The sequence below is a fragment of the Sciurus carolinensis genome, chromosome X (assembly GCF_902686445.1).
Source record: "Sciurus carolinensis chromosome X, mSciCar1.2, whole genome shotgun sequence".
NCBI classification, from domain to species: domain Eukaryota; kingdom Metazoa; phylum Chordata; class Mammalia; order Rodentia; family Sciuridae; genus Sciurus; species Sciurus carolinensis.
In genome coordinates, this window is record NC_062232.1 from 82,806,922 (window position 1) to 82,830,534 (window position 23,613).

Here is a 23,613-nt window from a genome sequence, read left to right on the forward strand (position 1 = left end):
AGTTGCCTTAATAATTAGTAAAGTTCTACTGGAACTACTTTTGACCCTATTTATATTCTCAGAATCCTATCCTCTGGGTTAGGATTATGGTCAGGTGAATTAAAAGTCTGGCATAGGCTTAAAGAATGTAATAGCATATTGCTTACATGTCAAGCAAAAGAGTGCAAAGATAATCAACTTCAGAGTGACATTAAAATTGAGGGATTTTCTACTCTGATATATAGACATTTACAATGAAAATTGGATATTTCATATTTCAACCTCACAAAACAGCCGAGGAGCTTTCTGGGTATCCTGCATATCCCAAATTCAGTTTGAATGTTAGTTGTGCATAGAGTTTATTGTTTTCATTAATTTTTCTGCCTATTTCCATGAATATTCAGTCCTTGATATGTTGGTTTTGGCAGCTGTCATCTCTTAAAATGTCAATATATTTAGACATTGAAACCAAAAGTGAAACATTTCCTGTTAAGAACTCAGGTTTCAAAGAACTCAGATTTCCAATCAAGGTCATTGAAGATTAAATTACTTAGTAAGCAGTTATCAGGAAGCATATCTTCAAGTTCCATTGTGCATGCTCCCAAATCCTTACTAAACTTAATTTAGACAGCTGAAATTCAAATGAACAAATTGGAAACAGCAGTGGCATTCAGTTTATCCCTACAGAAACATTCATTGGTATATTTTACTGATAAATAACAATTTAGCTATCATGAGTTCATGACCTACCTTTATTGTGTTCAGACTAGTGACTGAAAAAAGCAATCTTACTAATCTAAGCCATGGAGGTTCCTAGATAATTAGAGACAACCTTTTGTTCATTCTTGATCAGTTAATGGTAGAAAAATAGGTGCTGTAGTGCTAATTCAGTAGAATCATTCTTATAAATCTATAATGAGTTGAATTGTTTTTGAGCACAATGAGGTATGTATTTTTCTTCTCTTAAAAGCCTGGGGCTTCTTTCCTCCTGTTTATTCACTGTGACAACTAACATCTCAGCCAGTTGTGATCATTGTACCCTACGTTGGGTAGATGGGAGAAATAACATTTTGGTAGGAGAAAGAAAAGCATTTTGCTTATGTCCATTAGTTGAATGATTCTTTAGTGAAAAGTAAGTAGCCAAAAAATTTTATCAAAATTATACATTCTTTATTTTTTACATTAGATGTTAATAAACCCCCTTAATAAAAATGGGGAAAAAGAGCTTCTGCTAAGTTATCCCGTGATAATGATCAAGTATTCCCAATTATTCCTAAATACAACAATACAAAATGACAGTATAGCTGACTTTGAATTATAAGTTTCATTTACGAATCACGTTTTCAAGGTTTTCTTTCCCAAATGGAAAGCCCAGAAAAAGTAACAGACTCATTCATTAAGCAAAAAGAAAATCCTTCATTTTTGACAAGCAAAAATAAAAGTATAAGTTGCTGTTCACACTGGATAAGATCATATTTAAAGTAACAATGTACCTAGTTGGCATTATATGGGGATGGGGTTCTTGGTAATTTTATGTTCATTGTTATTTATGGTTATTATGTTTTGTCATTAATTCAATAAATTTTTATTTTAAAAAAATCACCCTACTTAGACATCTTCTATAATGGCAGAAGGGAGGGGGGATTATGAACTAAAGTCCAGGAGATGGTAACACTTGGAATCAATAAAGTCACCAGGGGTTAAATAGTGTAACTTGTCAACCACCAAAACTCTGCTATCAAGCTTCACGGTAGTCATGGATTTCCAGGATTGACAATTACTTTCCCAAGAAAGGATCCATGGGCTTTGCAATTATTGGCTTCTCAAGTTCTTAGGTTGTTGAAGCTCAAGTATCAACAAAGTCGAATGCATTTCTTTTAATACCAGCGAGTCAAGTCAAGGCTTGAGAGGCACAGTATTATCATGAAGTGACTGAACAAACTTGACCAGACGAAGTAAGTTGCTGAAGATTCAAAAGAGGGACAAAATGCAAACTATTCTGTTTATTCCTATAGTTCAAAAATTTTCTTTGTTGAAGTAGAATTGAACCTTCCGAGGATCCAGACTGGAGTATCGGTGACAACATTTGCGCAGGCTCTTTGCCAAAGTCCGAGGACCACATAAGAAAACCCCCACCACAGACCTGTGTGAGTAGAACAATTTTAAGAGCCAAAATGTTGCAAAGACTGCTGATACAAAATGGAGAAACGGCCTCTGGTACTCCATCAACACTGAACAAAAATTCCATCATTGACTCCCACATTCTTCATGGTAAGTGTTTTTTAACCTTTTCCATTTGCAAGTCCCACATAAGCTGTCAATCGTGATCACTGTCAGCACTGGACCTTACCCATGTTATTGAGAACGCAAACACAAGAAATATATACGACATAACGGTTAAGTGTGAAAATCTGGAGCCAATCTACCCGAGTTTAAATAACCACCTCTGGCATTTAACCCACCTGCATGACTTTAGGCAAGTTGCTTAACCTCTCTGTTTTAGCTTTCCCTTCTATAAAATGGGAATAAAAATAGTACCAATCTCATAGGTTTGTTTTGAGAATTAAATGAAACAATTAGAAAAGTGCCTAGCACACAGCAAGTGCATATGTGATAGCTGACATTAAAGCCATCCACTGTGAACTTATCCCCACCTCAAAATTTCCCACACTGAGGTAATTTTCTTGCCAAAGCTAACCTTTCCAATAGTACTCTGGGTCTCACCTTTTTCCTCCTCTTTTTAAATCTAATTATGGTGCAATTCACATACCATAAAATTTACCCTTTTGAAGTGTGCATTTAGTGCCTTTTAGTATAGCCACAAAGTTGCTCAACTATCACCACTAATTCCAAAACATTTTCATTATCCCCAAAGTAAACCCCATTCATATTAGCTAGTCAATTCCCATTTCTTCACAACCACACCCCCTGCCCTAATCTACTTTCTCTATTTAGATCTGCCTATTAAAGATTTCCTATAAGTAGAATCATGCAATAAGTGACTTTGTGTCTGCTTTCATTCAGTATAAGGTTTTCAAGGTTCATCCATGTTGTAGCATGTGTCAGTACTTCCCTTTTTATAGCTAAATTATATTTCCATTATGTGGATGTACATCTGTTAATGGACACAGGTAGTTTCCACTTTTTGGTTATTGTGAATAATATTGCTATCTTTACTCATATACAGGTTTTTGTGTGTGTATGTTTTCATTTCTCTTGGGTATATACTGAATAATGGAATTACCAGATCATATTGAAACTGTTCAACACTCTGAGGATTTGCCAAAGGGTTTTCCCCCAAGTGCTACAATCTCATGCATTCTCACAGCTTCAACTATGTTCAACTCAAACAAGATGATAATTAGCATAACCTCGTTTGCTTTTATGCTGCTGCTCTACAATTTACAGAGCAATTTTCATATATTGTCTCAATCCTCACAACAACCCTGCAAGTGAGTAGAGTAGGTATTTATTAATGTAACCTCCATATTACAGATAAGGAATCTGAAAATCAGAGGGTTTTCTACCTCAAGGTCCCAGAGCTGGAAAGTATCAAAACCAACATTAGGACCCAGGATCATCCAAATCCAAGTGACTAAAGGCTCTTGCCAGGCCCTTTGCACAGTCTGTCCCAATCACCTCATGTGTTTTTCCACCTCAGGTGTCCGTGCACCTGTTTCATGTAATGCATCATTCTACTTTGAGTTGATTGTATGCATCTTTTATTCAAATGTGTGCTCCTTGAGGGCAAGAACCAAACCTATTCTCTTTCAATGACTAAAGTCTCTGTAATAGTGAATGCTGAGTTTATAGAAAGTAACCATAATGTTTATAATGTTGAACTGATCTCAGCCAGTTTGTTCAGGGAGTTTATCTACCGTAACCAGCATCATCTCCTTCCCATTGGAATGGTTACTTTCATAGCACCAGGGTTTACCTTTATGCTCGAACATGATTCAAAAATCTCCAAAAAGACTGAGATCAGTTGATCTGCGAAGTAGATATTACATTCCAAACCCCTGTTTCTGTAGAAATGTCACCCAAAAACCCCACATGTTTAAGGTGCTCCAGTTCTCTGTTTTGTTTGGTAGTATGGATCAGAACTGAGTCTCTTTGCCTCACTGTTTGAATGGAGGCTTGCTGGGGCAGCAACATCTTATCAGTTACAAGATCACGACTCCTACTTTGCTAAAACCCCAGATGAAATTTCCTCAGTTTTAAACAAGAACCTAAGAATATTCCCATTTCTGCCCCAGAGATCTTTTCCCAAGAGTGTTCAACATGCTGAAGTACCTTTCCTAAATTCTGACTCCACAAACTCAACTAACTAGAGGAAAATACACTTACTTGGGGTGGGAAGTAGCTATTGTAGAAAACTCATTGTCCCACATTGGTCTCCCAAAGGAGGTTTTCTGTTTCAGGCCTGTTAGGATGTCAGTGGCCTTGTCAAAGTTTAATGCTGCATGACCAGCCTAAAGACAGAAATAAGTTAGAAAAACAATGTCCTCATACCTGCCTTCAGTCACTTTTAAGCTTGGGTGTCAGGGTGAGGGCAGGTAGGAAATCATAAGAAATGAATATTTCTAATCAGCATGCCCTATCTTTTTTCTGACATTCACCTTACATTTAACATGGGAATTAATGTGTTATTTGAACTCACAATGTTGCTGTTCCATCCAGTGAGGAAGAGACGGTAGTTTAAAAAACCCACTTTGCCTGATTCTTCCATCTCCTGTTCCAGGGAAGTCAGTAGGTCCTTGAACCAGGCGAAGGCACCAGTTTCCCTGCAGATCCAGTAGAAATAAATCTGGAATCAGCAAGAGAGACCACAGCATCGTTAAGTGCCCTTTACAATGTACACTGTTGTGATGGGAATATACACATGCACACACTCTATATTTGTTGATCAAGTCTAAGGGTCATCTGACAAATCATGTGTACACAGTGGAAGACCTTAGGCATCATGAATATCAAAAGTTCTGACAATTTACCTAATGGAAGTAGTCCTCCAAGGTCATCTTTGGTTCAGGGTGATTTAAAACTACAGATTGAAAAGAAGGTCATGCTTTTCTAATGAAACTGTAGAAGTAGATGCCTTGGCAGAGAGAAGTGATTGCTCACTCTTATAAACTCTCTAAAAACAGTTTATTCCCTTATCAACTGTAAAGACCTTAGCCTATGAAGGCACTAGAACTGTCAGGCACAGGCAATATAAAGAGTGATATGCTGGAGGGTACCTTTTGTGTTTTGAGGTTGTGATCTGAATGCTGCATTTTGAACCAGATGGATTTCAAGATGGAAGCAAAGGGGGTAACCCCAATTCCTGCCCCAACCAACACAGCTACTTCATACTGGAAAACATCTTCACTGACTGTGCCATAGGGACCATCCACCTCAATCCTAGCAGAAGGGAGAAGACAATATACAAGTGAAGTCTCACCTCCTCTCCCAACCTCAAACATCCTCCCACAAATAGCAGTTCCCATAACTGACTTCTGCCTGTTTGTTTTAATCACAGTTTATCTTACCAGACCAGAGCTTAAGCAAGGAATTGTTTTCTCTCTTCTGTGTCTACATCCTGGTATGAGTCTCTGCTGATTTCAAGGACCTACCTGGGAATGGGTGAATTCTGTTGGTCAAATGCCCTTATGAGATTTTCTGTCCAGTCCCCTGCTGCTCGGATATGAATGGAGAAGAAATCTTCCTCTGGAGCAGAGGTCAGAGTAAAGGGATGCCACTCCAGGAGAGAGATTGAGGGGCAATTAACAAAGATGTACTGCCCCACTTCCATGCTAAAGCCACGTTTTTTCATCTGCAATTCCAAAACTTTGGATGGATGCATGACAACCTGTGATGGAAGCACATAGAACAAAGGAGACAAACTCAAATGGTGACAAAGGCAGGCGTTTAAAGTAAATGAGCAAAGCTGGAGGGCTGGTGACAATGATAAACTGTGAGAACAAGTCTTTTCTAAAGGGGGCAGCAGCTACTTAGCTCCAGACAATGTTTGCACTATAAAACTGACTCAGTGTTACCGGGTTTTCTGATTCCTCAGGAAAAGTTTAAAAATGCCTCTTTTTTAAAATATGAAAGCCTCCCTCCAGATTTCTAAATAATAGCAACCAGGGCTGGGGATAAAGCTCAGTTGATAGAGTGCTTGCCTGGCAAGCACAAGGCCCTGGGTTCAATCCCCAGCACTGCAAAAAAATAAATAAATAATAGCAACCAGTTCAAAATTTCCTTTTTTGCAGTGCTAGGGATCAAACCCAAGACTTTGCACATGCTAGGGAAATGCGCTTCTGAGCTACACCTCCAGCTCTAGTTTAACTTTTTAAACAAACATTTTAAGGCTAAACAAAATATATCTGAATGGAGATTGGGAGGGTAGCTCAGTGGTAGAATGCTTGCCTAGCATGTTCAAGGCCCTGGTTTCAATCCCCAGGAGCATGCATGCACATACACACACACACACACACACACACACACACACACACACACAATCTCCACTGGCTAGATCTTTCCAGGCCACCTGTTTGCATTCTCTAACATAGACCCATCCTGGTGGTTTTTGCCAAACCACACTTCCCCTCTTTCCCATAATTCTGTCCAGCATGGGAGAAACATATATTGCCTCCACACATTCTTTTTTGTTCCTTTCAATGTGACATCATGACAATTTAGTTCTATGCTCAGAACAGAACACCTATCACAGCAAGATGAATGTGCATTTTTTTTATTTCTTTACCTTGGTGATCACAACCTTCTGCTGGGAACGATAAAATCGGAGGAACCTTTCGAAGATATATAGAACAACTGGTGCCAGGATCCACTTCCAAGACTGTACAGGGATTAAAGAATGAGATTACCCACTAATCTCTTATTTAGGACTTTTTGTATAGCAGTTCATTGCTACACAAAATATTTGTCAAGTTATTGATGTGTATCATTATTAAGTCACTAATTTCACCAAATCCTGAAAACAGAAGTAGAAATGAATACACTGCAATAGTTTTGTTTGCTAATCTCTTACTTATAGAACAGCCCATTCTTTGAAAATTTACACTTTTGAAAGAAGGCAAAAGTAAAAGATAGAAAGAAAATACATGGTACTATATGTGTATATATTTATATTGTTAAATATATAAATTTAATCTTGAAAATCTAAGACTATCTTCCAAGAAAACTTGTCCAATCTGAAAAACCCACAGAAATGGTAAATGTAAAATAAAAGCAAATGATTTAAAACAAAACAAACGAAAACAGGAAAATATTGGATGATATTTTTGGTAACAATATATAAACCTTGATATTAATTTGTTATTTTCTCAGGTATTCAAAACATTTAGCATAAACGTGGTTTTTAAAAACCATTTTAAATTATAATTATTAGCACTTATTACTTGTACAAAATAATGGTTTACTTTGTGATATTTTCATAATATATATTATGTAATTAGTATCATCCTCCCTATTATCCTGCCTTACCCAGGCCCACCCTTCCTCTTCCCCTTCCCTAATATCCCCCTTCTACTTTCATGTCATCTTTTAGTAGTTTGTTTTCATCTCATATATATATATATATATATATATATATATATATATATATATATATATATATTTGGGGGGGGGTACTGGGGATCGAACCCAGGGTCTTGTGCTTACAAGGCAAACACTCTACCGACTGAGCTATCTCCCCAGCCCCTTGTCTATATATTTTTTAAAGCAGACTTTCTATCCCTTAAGATCTTCCCAAGGTAGCAGGTTACTTCAATATGCACAGGATCTACTAAAAATGTATTTCATAGAAATACTAAGTCATGTCCTTTCTTGCACAATTGTTCAAGTAATGATATATTGGAGCCATATAGAATGAGGTTTCTTATGCTGTTGCAGGTCAATAACTTCCTTGGATATCTCTGGGGAAGGAAGTAACAGAGATCTGGCTAGTGTTAGAGTAGACATTATACAATTTAATGTTATTTGTTATTTGAGAAAAAAATCTCCAGCTGTACTCAGAATACATGAAAAAAATATACTTAAGAAATGGGTAATAACAATGTGGAAAAAGTATTGGCCTCAGAAATAGAGAAATGGATATTAACAAGATAGCATTTTAGTCTCTCAAACTTTGAGCAATAATTCCCAGAACTAGGATTCAGGGAAATGGGCATGTTCACATATATAGCTAATGGAAGTACAAATTGGTAGCATCTTCCCAGAGAGCAATCTGGCAGTACATCTCAACAGTTTCAGAAGCATTCCTTCTCTTTGACCTGGGAATTTCACTTCTAGGAAATGGAGATAAAGAAATAATTAAGGTACACACACAGTATGTGGCACACCTATGGCCCTAATATTTACTACCTTCATTTTTCCTTCCTCCCTCCCTCCCTCCCTCCCTCCCTCCCTCCCTCCCTTCCTTCCTTCCTTCCTTCCTTCCTTCCTTCCTTCCTTCCTTCCTTCCTTCCTTTCTTGTGCTAGGGATCAAACTCAGGACCTTGCACATGTCAGGCAAGCACTCTTCCACACATCCCAATCAAGAACTCAGTTTCAGCTGGGTGTGGTGGCACACACACTGTAATCCCAGTGACAGGAGGCAGGAGGATTGTGTGCTCAGAGCCAGCCTCAGCAACTTAGTGAGGCCCTAAGCAACTCAGCAAGACCCCGTCTCTAAGATGACATAAAAAAGGGCTAGGGATGTGGCTCAGTGGTTAAGTGACCCTGCGCTCAATCCCAAGTATGAAAAAAAAAAAAGTAGCAAAAATTAAAAACTCAGTTTCTTAGTCTTCCACTATCTAGCAATTTCCAAGCATAACACCAAAGAAAACCCACTTCAACAATGCTTAGTTCCACAAGAAATTTTGATTGGGATTTCATAACTGAGTTTTGGGATGGTATAATTGTCAAGACTCTGAAAAGCCTGGGCTTGAATTTAATCATTTGGAATCCTAGTTCTTTTATTCCCAAATGGACAAAAAGAAGTACCTACTTCAGAGGTCATTGCCATATATAAAAGATAATCCATATTATGCTGCAAGACTGAGACATGGCAAAAACTATCAGTAACATGAACCATCATTATTACCTTTACAGGGGCATCATACAATGACCATTAATCCTTCTTTTTCAGCATTCCCTATTAATTGTCATTTTACCAGTGATGTTGGAAGTTCCTTAAAGGTAGGAATCCTGTGGCTATCCTTCATAGGACCCAGTACAGAGCCGAGCTAATAATGATGATAATTACAATAATAAGAGTAATATTAACAACAATAATAGTAATAGCACCTAGTAAGAGACTGTCCTTGTCCATACGGTTCTTACCTCAGGGGGATGTCCTTCAAATTGAGGTCGCTTGCAGTCAGGGTCATGATCACCCCAGTTTTCAAAAGACTGTGCACACTTATAAGGATGATTCTCTTTTATGCTCTTCTCTGTTTGACCCCGGACAATTCCACTGAAACAAAGAAGGACAGTTTAAGGTAAAGAATTATGCAAAGTTGACAGCTAGAACCTGAGAATGAGGGTTTGCAAACCTTACCCCATGCCATGAATCCCTAAACAGATGATATAGATGATAAATAGGTGGTGTGTATACCAGAAGAGCTCAAAATAATTCCTCCGAATAAACTCCATTGATGAAGTTACCATGAGAATCAAAGCTACGGTGATGATCACTCCAGAGAGACCAGCAATACTGGTGAAAGTCACATACAAGACTGTCTGTGAAAGGAGAAATGTCAGCCTGACATGATGTCCAACAAGGATATTTTGACCTTCCTGCTCATGACCAGATCCCAGATGCTTTGCCATTGAGTCAACTCACCATGTCTGGGGACTGTATGGGATTTAGCCAAAAGTCCCCCTCTTTCTCATGATGTAGGCTGGAGAGAACAGAGGCAAGAGATACAGTTGTCTCATGTTGGCTTCTGCTATAGCGTTCAAAGTTAAACAGGTGTGCAATGATGTGGATAGCTAAAAGGAAAGAGGTGTCTCAGGAACATTATGGCAGGCACAACTCACTAAAATAAGAGAATCTCACATATAATGCTAGTAGATTTCTGAGTCCATAGAAGGTGCCCAGTAATGCAGAGAGATCCAAGATCTTTTTATACCTACTCACTTCCCAAAGGAATAGAATGTAAGCTCCAGGAATCTAGGCCTAGAACAATGCATGACAAATAGTTCCAGGTGCTCAATATTTTTTGAATGTTTGTATGCATGGGTAAATAAACTAGACTCTGAATACCCTGGAATTTGCAGTTTCACGGTTTCCTGAGTTACCTGTGAGTATGCAGATCATATATGCCACCAGCTTATGGAAGGTGAGGTTGTGATCCAATGACTTTCTCAGTGTGCGACTGCAAAACTACAAATATAAAGTGATTCTGGTCAGGTGCCACCATCCAGCCTTATGAAATTCACTAACCTCTAGCCAACTTGTCTTAGATATAGCATGCCAATCAATACCCACCCATCCTTACCCACCCTCTTAGTCACTAAGAGACCACTAACTCCCATTCCTAGGGACTTGGTATTAGACTAACATCAAGGATATTGGGGTCTCTTTCTTTAATATGGAAGTTAACCTAGGAGTAGCTGGGACTCACTGAGCAGGATCCTCTCAGGAAAGACAGCAAATTGCGACACACAGGAATCAGGATCAGCATGCTGTTAAAATTCAAGCAGAAAGCAGAGGCTCGGGCCACAGCCAATGCGGTCTAGAGTAGAGGAGAAAAGAGTCAGAATGCTACTTCATGTTAACTATCAGGTAAGCAATGGTCCAGTCCACTTGTCTGAGATCTGCAAATGGACAAAGGTGCAGCTTCTTCCCCTCTTTCTCAGGCCATCAGGCCAGTCAGAAAATGTGCTGAGCTTATCACTTAACTAAGAAATTCCCATGACAGTGGTTTAGAAATATTTAACTATATATGAATTAGTATGAAAGAGAACAGGATTTAATGATTCCATGTTAGCAAAAACATTCCATGGATATAATACTTTGAATGAGTACTTCTGTTTAATACACTTAATTACGATTTTATTATTTTTCATTCATAAGACGGTCTTGAGGATCATACATACTTTTTTTGTACTGGGGAACGAACCCAGGGATGCTTAACTACTGAGCTACATTCCCAGCCTCTTTTGTTTTTTTTATTTTGAGTCAGGGTCTCATTAAGTTGCTTAAGGCCTCACTAAGTTATTTAGGGCCTCACTAAGTTGATGAGGCTAGCCTCAAACTTGTGATCCTCCAGCCTCAGCCTCCCAAGTTGCTGGGATTACAGGCATATGCCACTATACCTGGCTTATATATAATTTTATATGCATTTTAAATAAAGCCCATATTTAAAAGTATAATTACAGATGGTGACTATTTTATTCTCTTTTCTGTATGTTTTAATATTTACATTATAATCATGTAATATAATTGATAACAATAACTAAAAATTTAACCACTTGCTGGGTTGTGGCTCAGCAGTAGAGCACTTGCCTAGAACGTGTGAGGCACTGGATTTGTTCCTCAGTACCACATAAAAATAAATAAATAAATAAAGGTATTGTGTCCAACAAAAACTAAATTTTTTTTTTAAATCCAACCACTTATATTTAAGATGTCTTTAACAATTGATTCAAGCTTGAGCAAGACTAGCAAACTCCTTGGAGTAAAATTCTCAAACTTAGGTAGAGATTTAAGAAGGGAGAATTTCCTTTTTGGGGGTAGGGACAGTGCCAGGGATTAAACCCAGAACCTAATACATACTAGGCAAGCACTCTACCACTGAGCTACAAACCCAACTCTGGGAAGGGAGAACTTCCAAGAGCAGAATTTCAAGCTGAATTCCTAAGATGGACAGGTGTCATAAATCAAGAACAACCTGGTAGAGCAGTAGAAGCTTCTAGAAAAGGAGACAAGAAGCGAATGCTTTACAGGAGCCCAACAACAAGCCTGATTAGGTATAGACTGGACAGAATATGCTCAACTTCAAGGCAGCTAAACTTGACTACTCAACTCTGCCACTGGTTTCTGAGTCTGTGTCATGTACTTGAGTCTATAGCCTATGGAGTGTGACAATCTTGTAGTAGTCGTGGGGGTGGTGGCAGCAGCCAGGCAATTTTTGTTGCACATCAGTTGACTGCCAGTCTTACATGTGTGCCTATCAAAGATTCACTAGAAAGACAAATAAGAGTTAGAGTTAAAAATTTCTCAGTCATTTCCTAATAATCTTTAAAGTACAAAACTATTTTTCCATACAACCTAAATCCAGGACAATGTAATATCACTTTGATAAGTGAGGTTGAGATTTGCCTAGGGTCCATAATGGCTTACAATGTAGGCAGTGCAATGAACAAGAGCTGCCCTACTGTTTTCCATTTCTGGCTCTTCCACATGACCTCTGTTTTCTCCCTCTGGTGAGTCACGCTCTGACTGTTTTAGGTGGAGACAGCCTGTTCCATTTCAGAGTAAATTTTCTCTGCTCATCTCAGACATCCTGCATTTCCACATTGGTTCCCACAGCTTGCTTATTTGAGTCACAGAGGTTTCTTAAAGCTAAAATTGGCAACTGAATTGAAAATGTAGGACTATAATTTCACAGCTCCATATTCTGGGGCAGCTATCTATATGGGATAAATTCTTTTTAGATAAAATCTTTTTTTTTCTCCATTGCAGCACATTGAAATATCCCATTGTATATTCATTTCTCTATATCAACTCTCACTGATGTTATAATTGAAATTCTGCTATCATTAATGGTTCATTGACAATGAATTTAAACTCTTTCCTCTGCTACTTATTTTCTCTGCTTCATAGTGAATCAAATTGCTCTCTGTGTTCTCCCAAGATGAGCATGAATTTAAAAAATACCCGATGGAATAATTAAATCAATGTGATGAACTGTTACCCTCTTCAAAGGCTGAGAGCTATATGTGGTGGTATAGTGGCAGTAAATATTTTAACAACCAGTTTTTTTTTTTGGTGGGGGGAGATTCCCAATTTCCAGCATTTGCCTATTTTGATGATGTAACTACTCCCACTACAGTAGATTTCAAGACACCAACTTGATATCACTGAACATCACTGCATGCAGAGTTGGGAAGAGATTCACACAACTGGATATTGCAAATTAGTATGAGCTGGTTCCAGCACACCACTGGTTAGGATCTCACATGGAAAGATACCTGAGATACATTAAGCATGGGAAGCATTTTGAGTTAAGATCTACCAATATGATCCTTTTTTTGATTTTAAAAAAGTATCCTATCTTTGTTTATCAAAACTCATAGCATGTCCAGGGGTGGTGGCACATGCCTATAATCCCCGCAGACTGGGAGGCTGAGGCAGGAGGATTGCAAATTCAAAGTCAGTCTCAGCAATTTAGTGAGACCCTAAACAACTTAGCAAGACTCTGTCTCTAAAAAAAAGAAGAAAACCTCATAACACAACAAAAAAGCAAATTTCACTATATGGAAATTAAAAACATTATTACCTACCTCAAAAAAAAACCCAAAATCAATGTGATGCATTTGTGAGTGTATGTCAGCACATCTATATACACACCAAATTATTAATGGCGGTTATCTCTGGGGAAAGGGATTGGAGGGGAATTTTCACATTTTACTTGTATACTTCTATGTGGCTTGGTCTCATTGAAAGTAATATTATCTATAATTAATTTATTTTTTTAAAAAAGACTTTCAAAATGATTTGTCCACAGGATATCAGTATGATTCATTTTTATGCTGCTGACTTTTCGTCATGAAGTAATCAAGCTCTTAATAACTAGTCACATTTATTGTATCATTCTGTTAATAAAAAGCTATTTTTAAAATGAATTAACATTTCCTTTGAAGTTTTAGTTTCTAAACAGGGATCAGCAGGGTGAAATAAACCATGAACAGAACATTCAAATTCATTGTGATCTCAACATGGATCCTTTGATTATGAAAAGAAAAGGGTTTTTTAAAGGACAAGCTGTCTTTAAATATGTACATTGAGTGGGCCTTTGTGGGTAGCTATTGGAAAATAAGCACTATCAGGATAAAAGTGATTTAAACAAATCCCTAACCTGTTACTGCATAATAGACTAGAGATGGCAATCAAATTTGCTGTTCTAACCAGGTATGGAGGTGCACTAACTTGGGAAAAAACCAGCCTCACCTCCATACTACCTCTACACAGTGTGCCCAACCCACCCCCTCCCTCTTCCACACTTAATATGCTACTTTCCCAGACCTCTCCATTTGGTACATTAACCTGGCCCACCTTTCTGCAAGCGGAGGGTTCTGCAACACTACACATCTCCCAGGTCCCTTATCGCTCTTGTTTTATAGAAAGAAGATGTTAGTACCCAGGAGTGGTTTTCTGATTATCTTCCTCTCTCTCTCTCTCTCTCTCTCTCTCTCTCTCTCTCTCTCTCTCTCTCTCTCTCTCTCCCTCCTTTCTTTTTTCCCAAACTCTTTCTTAAAATGATAAACAGGAGTTTGTAAGACAGGTCAAGGCTGCTCTGACTGAAGTAAAGGCAGAGGCAGGAACACTGCCCAGTTAGACTTCCTCTCACACCATATAGGAGCACCTGAGTTTCTGGAAATCAGTTTGTTTGTTTGTTTTAATTTGGGATACTAGGGATTGAACTCAGGGGCACTTGACCACTAAGCCACATTCCCAGCCCTCTTTTGTATTTAGAGACTGGGTCTCACTGAGTTGCTTAGCACCTTGCTTTTGCTGAGGCTAACTTTGAACTTGCAATCCTCCTGTCTCAGCCTCCTGAGCCTCTGGGATTACAGGCATGCACATTTGAAAAACACTGCCTAATAGCATGTTTTCTTTATGCAGCCTAGGGAGTGTGTCCTTAAAGACAGTTGTTATATTTACTAATAAAATTATAGTCCAGGAGTAGTAGCGCAGGCCTGTAATCCCAGCAGCCCAGGATGCTGAGGCAGGAGGATCACAAGATCAAAGGCAGCCTCAGCAACTTACTGAGGTCGTAAGCAACTCAGCAAGACCCTGTCTCTAAATAGAATATAAAAAAGGACTGGGGAGGTGGCTCAGGGATTAATCACTCCTGGGTTCAATCCCAGGCATAAACAAACAAATAAATAAATAAATAAAAATAAAATTATAGGCTGTCCAGCTAAATTTGAATTTCAGATATAAAAATAAATATTTTTGTATACCCATATTCCATATAATATTTGCAACACACTTATGTAAAAAATGATTCCTTGTTTTTCTGAAATTCAAACTTAAGTGGGCATCCTGTATTTTTTCTGGCAATCCTAGCCCTAGAGGAAATCAGAGCATTGGGTTACAAAGGAGCCAGAATCATATACCATGTATATGTATATCTCTCTCTACATATTCCAAGTGTAGTGGCACATGCCTATAATCCCAGCTACTCAGCAGGAGGATTGCAAGTTCAAGATCCCTGGGTTAGTGAAACTCCCATCTAAAAATAATAGTGATTTATACTCACCCCAAGAATTTCTCTTGTGTAGTAGTACTTTTCTCCCATCTCATATTTCAGGAAGGCATGTACAAACAGGAAAACATTCAGCCCCAACCAGCCAACCTAGAGGGAGAATAAAACAAGCAAGGAAAACAGTGGAATTTGGAAAGGAGTAGATAAGGGATAGGAAGCAGTGTCACAATTCCGATTATTTTGTGTTTGTTTTTGTTTTAGTACTTTTTTTATTTTTTATTTTTTTTATTTTATTTTATTTTTTTGCAATGCTGGGGATTGAACCCAGGGCCTTGTGCTTGCGAGGCAAGCACTCTACCAACTGAGCTATCTCCCCAGCCTGTTTTTGTTTTAAATGTGTATAATCCTGCCAGTATCTAAACCACTTTCAGAGTAAGCTAACACTTCAAGGTATGCATTAGATGCTAATGACAGGGTCAGCAATCTAAGGTCCGTGGACCAAATATCTGATTTGTTACCTGTTTTGTACAACCTGCAAGCTCAAATTTTTTGTTTTTATTTTTAAAAAATTTTTTGCACTGCTGAGGATTGAACCCAGGTTCACATGCATGCCAGGCAAATGCTGTACCACTGAGTGTTTTCATAGTTTTAAACAGTTAAAAATAGCAAAAGAAGAATAATATTTCATGACATGGAAATTACATGAAATTCAAATTTTAGTGACCATAAACAAAGTGGTATTGGAACTAAACCACACCTACTCATTTCTGTAATGTTTATGGCTGTTTTTGTGATAGGATGGCAAAGTTGAGTAGCTGGGACAGAGACCATATGGCTCACAAAGTCTAAAATATATAGTATCTAGATATTTACTGAAACACTTGCCATTCTTGGACTAGAGCTTTCAAACTATTGCACCTAAAAGATGGCAATAAGTGATAAGTGAATTTCTGAAGAAACAAAGAGTAAATTTAGCATCTATAACAATACCCATCTGAAGTGCGCTAAACCATTCCCAGATGGCCCTGCCTCTTTAATTACACCCTGACATATATTTTCCTGTTTTTAGATTGTCTTTTTTAAAATTAACCTATTGTTACTTCTACTCATTTTAGCCCTTAAGACTGCTTTTGCCTGTCCAAAGCTCTGACCATATTGGCTAAGAAGGCAATTTGGAACCCAGGGCTCATTGCCTGAGAGACCAACCAGTCGAGCTCTAGCCCAAGTTTGCAGGTGCTAGTCTGTAATTCAACAGGTCTTTAAGGTACTGAGATACCTCTAGAATATATTCTTGGCATCAGGATGGATAAGAACCATTTCATCCGACAGGTAAAAGCCCTTTAGCCTAGGACATAGTTATTTCAGATTCACTAGATCTGGACCTCTAGCAGCAAAGCATAGTGATTCCAAGTGTGAGATTGGAATCAAACTCCAATTTCTAGCACCACCACTTACTAGCTCTGTGATTTAAGCTCTGTGATTAAAGCTCTCTGAACATCGATTTCTTCACCCATAAAAACAAGGATAATAGGGTTGGGCATGGTGAAGCTCACACCCAACAGCTCAGGAGGCTGAGGCAGGAGGATCACAAGTTCAAAGCCAGCCTCAGCAACATTGAGGCCCTAAGCAACTTAGTGAGACCCTGTCCCAAAATAAAAAATTTAAAAAGGGGGATTAAGATGTGTATCAGTGGTTAAGCACCCCTGGGTTTAATCCCTGGTACCAAAAAAAAAAAAAAGGAGTCTAATAACAGAAACTACCTCACAGTAATTATGTTAGTCTTAGATGCAATAATGCACTCAAAGTGATCAATGCAATGCTTTGTGCTTAGAAAGAGCTTGCTACAGAGTTACATAGTTACATCCTTACAGAACTGACTTTGCCAATCATTTTCTTCCTGCCTCCTTTTTTCAGGATACTTTTCCAGAGTTGAGTATCTCCTAGAGTCTCTTCAACTCCAATAGAAAAAGAGAGTTGAAAGCCACAGATACTTCAAAAATTTGAATAACAGAGAAGAGAAGCTCATTTAGAGGGAGCAAAACTATTTCCCATTCTGACAGGGACTCAGGAGCAAAGAACTCTGCATCAGAGGTAGTTGTAGGCAAAGTAAATGATAAAATACAGTGGTATGTAGGAATAAGGAATTTCATTTCCCACCTTGGCTATAATTTTCCCCACTATGAATGGAAAAAAGCAATGAAATAAAAGACTTGGAAGAAGGAGGAGTAAAAATATTTTTGAGTGATGTATTCTTTATTTAAAATAATAGTGCATAGGAGTATATATCAGAAACAGCAAGAAGTCTGAAACTGCCAGCATGGTTGGTGGGGGGATGGAAATTCAGAGTTAAAGCATTAAATGTGAGTCATCACCACATGTGATGAATTCCCTCAGCAAAATTGAGAGGGATAGAAAAGAGGGGATTTTAGAACAAATAACAACTTTATATTTGTAGCTAATTCACTTACTGCATTAATCCCCTGCTCCCCCACCAACCCACCCAAAGTCTAGAGAATAAATAATTTGATCAAGGTCACTCAGTAGCATAAGTGAAAATATTGGCCAGGTTATCTTTCTCTTAAACAAGTGCTCTTTCTGTTATAGTGAAAAAGGAACTAAACATAAGACATTTAGTATGAAAAATATAAGTGATGGAACAACCTGACAGTGCCTGGCCTTTCATTAAATGCAAAACAAACAACGCTGCAGGGGAATGCTACACTTTCCCCCTGGAGCACCTGGACAGTCCTATGGGCCCCAAAAGAAAAGCAAGAGAAAAGAGACTCCCAGAAGAGCAATGAATGAAGTCCTGGGAAAGTGAGGAAGGACACAGGGAACCCTAGGCTTAGGCGTGGCTCAGAAATAGAAGAATGAAGTGGGGAAAGGTGTGTGTGTGTGTGTGTGTGTGTGTGTGTGTGTGTGTGAAAGGATCGTGCAGGTATGATGGTGAAGATGGAATTTGTAGGTGTCCTAAACATCAGGGAGCTGTGTTTGAGTGAGGACTCACCAGTCAATTCACTGTGTGGCATTTGGATTACTTTTATTTGTAAAAATTAAGGAGTTGGTTTATATCTCCACTATGCAATGCTGTAGCCCCTACCCATATGTGATTGCTAAGTATTTGAAATGTGGCTATAGCTCTAATTGAGATGTGCTGTTGGTGTAAAATACACAGAATTTCAAAGACAGAAAAAATTAAAGTATGTAAATTATCTTAATATTTCCAACATTGATTACATCTGAAAGGATATTTTTATAAATTGGGTTAAAATTGATTTCACCTGGCCAGGTGTGGTGGCACACAACTGTAATCCCAGTGACTCTGGAGCCTGAGTCAGGAGGATTGCAATTTCAAAACCAGTCTCAGCAACTTAGCAAGGCCCCAAGAAACTTAATGAGACCCTGTCTCAGAAAAAAAATAAAAATGGCTGGGGATGTGGCTCAGTGGTAAAGCATATCTGGGTTCATTCCCTGGTACCAAAAATTTTTTTTCATCTCATTTACCTTTAGTGTAGTTACTAGAAAATTTAGCAATTACATGGGTGGGTCACAATATATTTCTAGTGGGTATTTCTGGGTCAAGATGGTCTCTAAGATCACATCCATCTGAAACATTTAATTATTTTATGAAATCTCAATGACAGCAATATAAAAAGGAGAGAAACTAAATGCTCCATGGCAACAGTTAGAAGTGGGATGGTGAAGAAAATAAGTCAGAGAATGAAAACAAATTGAAATCCCAAGTATGGCAACATGAACAATTGCATATATATTTTTCTGTCCCTGTTCTCTCTTCTGGCCTAGAGTTCAAGTTTCTAAATGATAATTGGCCTTGATGAGCCCAATGATTGCCACCAACTTTTTAAATTTTTAATAATTTTACAAATATTAACAAACATGATGTCTCCTGTGTTAACATTCCTAACTAATAGGAAGTGAAACATCACTTACCAGAAACAAAACTGCAAACCAGTGGTTAACCACCCAGTTTCCCATTGTCAAGAAGTAGTTTGGAGCCTGTCTAGGCACAAGGCAGATTCAGCAATCTGAATTTGGAAGAGTTTCTTCAGGGTTGGGACTTCTGTCCAGTTCTGAGTCTTTTGAATCTTTAAGATGTAAATAGTGCACACCTACCCAGAAATGACTAAGTATATTTTGCCTTCCTCCTTTGGACGGAACTATGTTATCAGTTTAGACCAACCCTACATAGGAGAACCACCGGGGTTTTCCCTGTTAGGGATTTTACACCTTCAGGAAATAGCAATCTTCTTGGGTGAAAATATTCTTGTTCATCATCTTATCAACATGACCTAATGTGAAGCATTACTTTCCTTGATAAGAACTTTGTTATAGTTTCTAACAAGAAAAATAATTAGGCTGAGATTATACTCAGATTACCTAAGGAGAAGCAGAGAGGGAAGTATGTGTTTCAAAGAAGCTGCTTTGAATTGAGCTTTTAGAAGAATTGTCCTATTTGCCAGCTGTCATTTGAACCTCGGCCTGACTAGCTCAGAAATTTTAGTATAACAGTTTCTATGGAGGATGATCCATGATTGATGGACATGACAATAACTCTGAGGAAAACTTCACTGGTTGAAAAGACAAACAGAGTAAGAGAAAAATTAACAGTATAAATGTATGCCTTAGTTCAAAACAGGCAGGACACTCAGAATAAGGGAGATAATTGTCTTCTAGTGTGATGGATTAGATAGAGTTGTATGTTCAGCTCAGGGCACTATTTTTTTCCTTTTATAAAATGGTGAAATATACATTGAAATTATATAAAGCATATATATGTATCTTAAAGAATAATCTTAAGGAATGACTATCTATGTTCTCCCCACCAGGTCTTCCAGTGTTTTAAAGATCCCAGTGTGAACCAGGTGTGATGGCACATGCCTGTTATCCCAGCTACTCGGGAGGCTGAGGCAGGAAGATCGAGTCCAAAGTCAGCCTCAGTAACTTAGCAAGGCCCTAATTGACTTAGCGAGACACTGTCTCAAAAAAATAATTAAAAAGGCTGGGAATTTGCTCAGTGGTTAAGTGTCCCTGGGTTCAATCCCTGGTGAAAGAAAGAAAAGGAAAAGGAGAGGAAAGGAAAGGAAAAGAAAAGAAGAGGAAAAGAAAAGAAAAGAAGAGGAAAGAAAAGGAAAGGAAAGAGAAAAAGAAAAGATTGCAGTCTGTCCCTCTTTTTCTCCTCCTCCTCTCCCATCAGAAGCAACCTAAACTTTGGGTTAACCATTCCCTTGCTTTTGTTTACAGTTTTACTTATTTTAAATGCATCTCTAAACAATATTTAGTTTTTCCTCTTTTGAACTTTTTGGAAATGGAAACCAACTGAATGTATGTATGTTTGTGATTTGTTTCTTTCAATATTGCTTTTTTGAGATTCATACATGTTGGTACATGTAGTAGCAGTTTGTTTACATTGCTATTTAAAGTGTCATTGCATGAATATACCTTAATTAATTTATTCATTCTACTATTGATGGGTAGGATGATGGAATAATTTTAATGGAATGACACTTATGTGTTTGTCTAAGGTATATACCCAGGAGTGGAATTCTTGGGTCCTGAGATTTGTACATGTTCAACTGTAGAACATAATGCCAAAGTCTGTTCCAAAGTGTTAACATAAATGAACACTCCAGTGAGTTTTGGATGAGTTGTACTTTCTGCACATGCTAACCAACACTTGGTATTCTCCAAATCTTATTAGTTTTCTTTATTTTTTAAGTTGTTTTTAGTTGTAGATGGACACTATACCTTTATTTTATTTATTAATTTTTATATGGTGCTGAGGATCGAGCCTAGTGCCTCACAGGTGCTAGGCAAGCACTCTACCACTGAGTCACAACTCCAGCCCAAGAACTTATTAGTTTTATAGGAAGCATAAACACTATTTTATAATTATTTTAATTTGCATTTCCCTGATAATAATGGGCATCTTTCAATACAACCACTGGCCATTTGAGTTTTCTCTTTTAATAAGTGCCTTTTCTAGTTCATGGCCTTTATTTCTATTGGTCTAGTTTTTTTGTGGGGGCAGGTACTGAGGATTGAACTCAGGGGCACTCCAACCACTGAGCAACATCCCCAGCCCTATTTTGTATTTTATTTAGAGACAGAGTCTCACTGAGTTGCTTAGCACCTCGAGGTTTCTAAGGCTGGCTTTGAACTCTCGATCCTCCTGCCTCAGCCTCCTGAGCAACTGTTTCCAGTTCTACTGGTCTATTTTTAAAGTTCTATTTACAATCTGATATTAATCCTTTACTGGTTATGTTTATGGCTTCTCTTTTCACTCAATACTATTTTCTGATAAATAGTTCTTAGTTTTAATGTACTCTGATTACCAGTATTTTCCTTTATTTATAAGATATACTTTGTGTCTTTTTTTCAGAAATCCATTACTATCCTCGATCAAGATAGTATATTTCCTTCTAAAATTTTTTAGTTTTGCTTTTTTACATTTATATTTTGAATTCACCTGGGTTTTTTCTTTAATGTATGGTGTGAAAGTTTCAATGGACTATTTTTCACATGGAAAACTAATCATCCCAGCACCATTTTTGAAAAGTACACTTTCTTTATTAATGTAAAATGTCATTTCTGTCATATATCAAATGTCTACATACATGTAAGCTTGTTCTTGAGCTCTCTATTCAATTCTTTCATGCTACTGCCCTAATTCATATTAATTACTATGGTTTTATAATAAGTCTTAATATCTGATAGGACAGATTTTCCCACCTTGCTCTTCAAGAGTTTTTTGAATACTCTTGGCCTTTTGTACTTTCCTGTAATGTTAATTCCTAAATACTGTATATATTTTATGCAATTTTAAATTCTATATTTTTATTTTAATTGGGCTGTTATATAGATGCAACTGGTTTTTATACATTGATTTTTATTTCCGGCAACATTTCTAAACTCATTTGTCAATTCTAGCAATATTTCTGTATTTAGTCTTTATGATTTTATATAACCACAGTTATAGTTTTGGCTCTAATCATGGTTTTTCTTCCTTCCCTATTCTTACATCTTTTATTTGTTTTTCTTGGGTTACTGGACTCAATATAACGTCTAGTACAAAGTTGAACAAAGGCAGTAATAGTGATCCCTTGCCTAACTTCCAGTCTCAAAGAGGATTCTTTCTTCTACCCTTAAGTAGAATGTTTATTATGGGTTTGAGTAGATACCCAGCTACAAATTCTTACTTTACTTTTATTAGTTACAAAAGAGAATATTTATTTAAAAGAAAGAAAATAAATCATAGCACATTTTAACAGTTTTATTAAGGTATAATTTATATACCATAAATTTTTTTTCATTGTAAAAATACAGCTCAATATACAACACATTTTGTAGTTTTTAAAAAAAATTTTTTTAGATGTTGATGGACCTTTATTTTATTCATTTACTTATACGTGGTGCTGAAGATTGAACCCAGTGCTTTACACATGCCAGGCAAGCACTCTACCACCAAGCCACAACCCCAACTATAAGTTATTTTTAAAAGCTGAAAAATCTCTTTAATATCACAAGCCCGATAAAATAACATTTCATTAGCTGCCTAACACACCTACAGCATAGTGTCAGACAATGCTGAGTGAAATTAGCACAGCAGATGGTAGGAGCATTTCTTGAAGCCATTCTTACACTAAAGTAGCTAGAAATCAGTTCACTATACACAGAAGTGTCAGAGAACCATACAGTGTATATTCTCCTAAACTCAAACTAAATGTACCACCAACACAACATCCTTTAACTGTCTTCTGAAATGCTTGTGGTCATTCCAGGATCACTAGATGTGAGGGGAAGTGTAACAATTAATTTGAAGTGGAAAGAGGCAGTCATTTTAACCACTTGTCATGAAAATATCTTACTTTTGCAAATTGTATAAAAACAGTTGATAAGACAAAGACCATACCTTTAAAAAGAAACTAAAGTTTCTCTGTGGGAGGGTGATCAGGATGGTATAATGATTGACAAGCATCTGTATTTGGAGGAGTTAAAGATTTTCAGGAATTTAGCCAGGAAAAGAGATTGGTCATGGACATGAGTTTACACATAATTTTTTCAGAGGTCTAGATTATGCTGTATGTGAACCCAAGGAGTCTACTTAAGAATGGAGGCTCTACAATATCAAGCCCATTCAAACAGAGGAATGGGAAAAAGAAGGCATCTATAACCATACTCTTGGGTTCCACTG

General features: G+C 37.5%; 1 protein-coding gene and 1 non-coding gene across 3 annotated transcripts; both read right to left on the reverse strand.

Annotated features, from left to right (window-relative positions):
- Positions 1–1,210: 1,210 nt before the first annotated feature.
- Positions 1,211–19,421, reverse strand: Nox1 (NADPH oxidase 1). Of its 2 annotated transcripts, XM_047536357.1 has the most exons (13): positions 19,353–19,421; positions 15,456–15,551; positions 10,590–10,700; positions 10,264–10,348; positions 9,806–9,954; positions 9,521–9,702; positions 9,304–9,436; positions 6,725–6,817; positions 5,592–5,827; positions 5,217–5,379; positions 4,640–4,786; positions 4,327–4,451; positions 1,211–2,122 (listed from the first exon to the last, which is right to left on the reverse strand). In XM_047536357.1, the coding sequence occupies exons 1-13, from the start codon at positions 19,395–19,397 to the stop codon at positions 1,996–1,998; spliced, it is 1,692 nt and encodes a 563-aa protein (XP_047392313.1). In that variant the 5' UTR covers positions 19,398–19,421; the 3' UTR covers positions 1,211–1,995. The 2 variants fall into 2 exon arrangements, with proteins under 2 accessions (XP_047392313.1, XP_047392312.1); XM_047536356.1 differs by lacking the exon at positions 10,590–10,700 and having other exon boundaries at positions 19,353–19,398.
- Trnat-ugu (transfer RNA threonine (anticodon UGU)) lies at positions 7,602–7,675 on the reverse strand. The gene has a single exon. It is a non-coding gene; the product is annotated as a tRNA-Thr (tRNA).
- Positions 19,422–23,613: the final 4,192 nt, after the last annotated feature.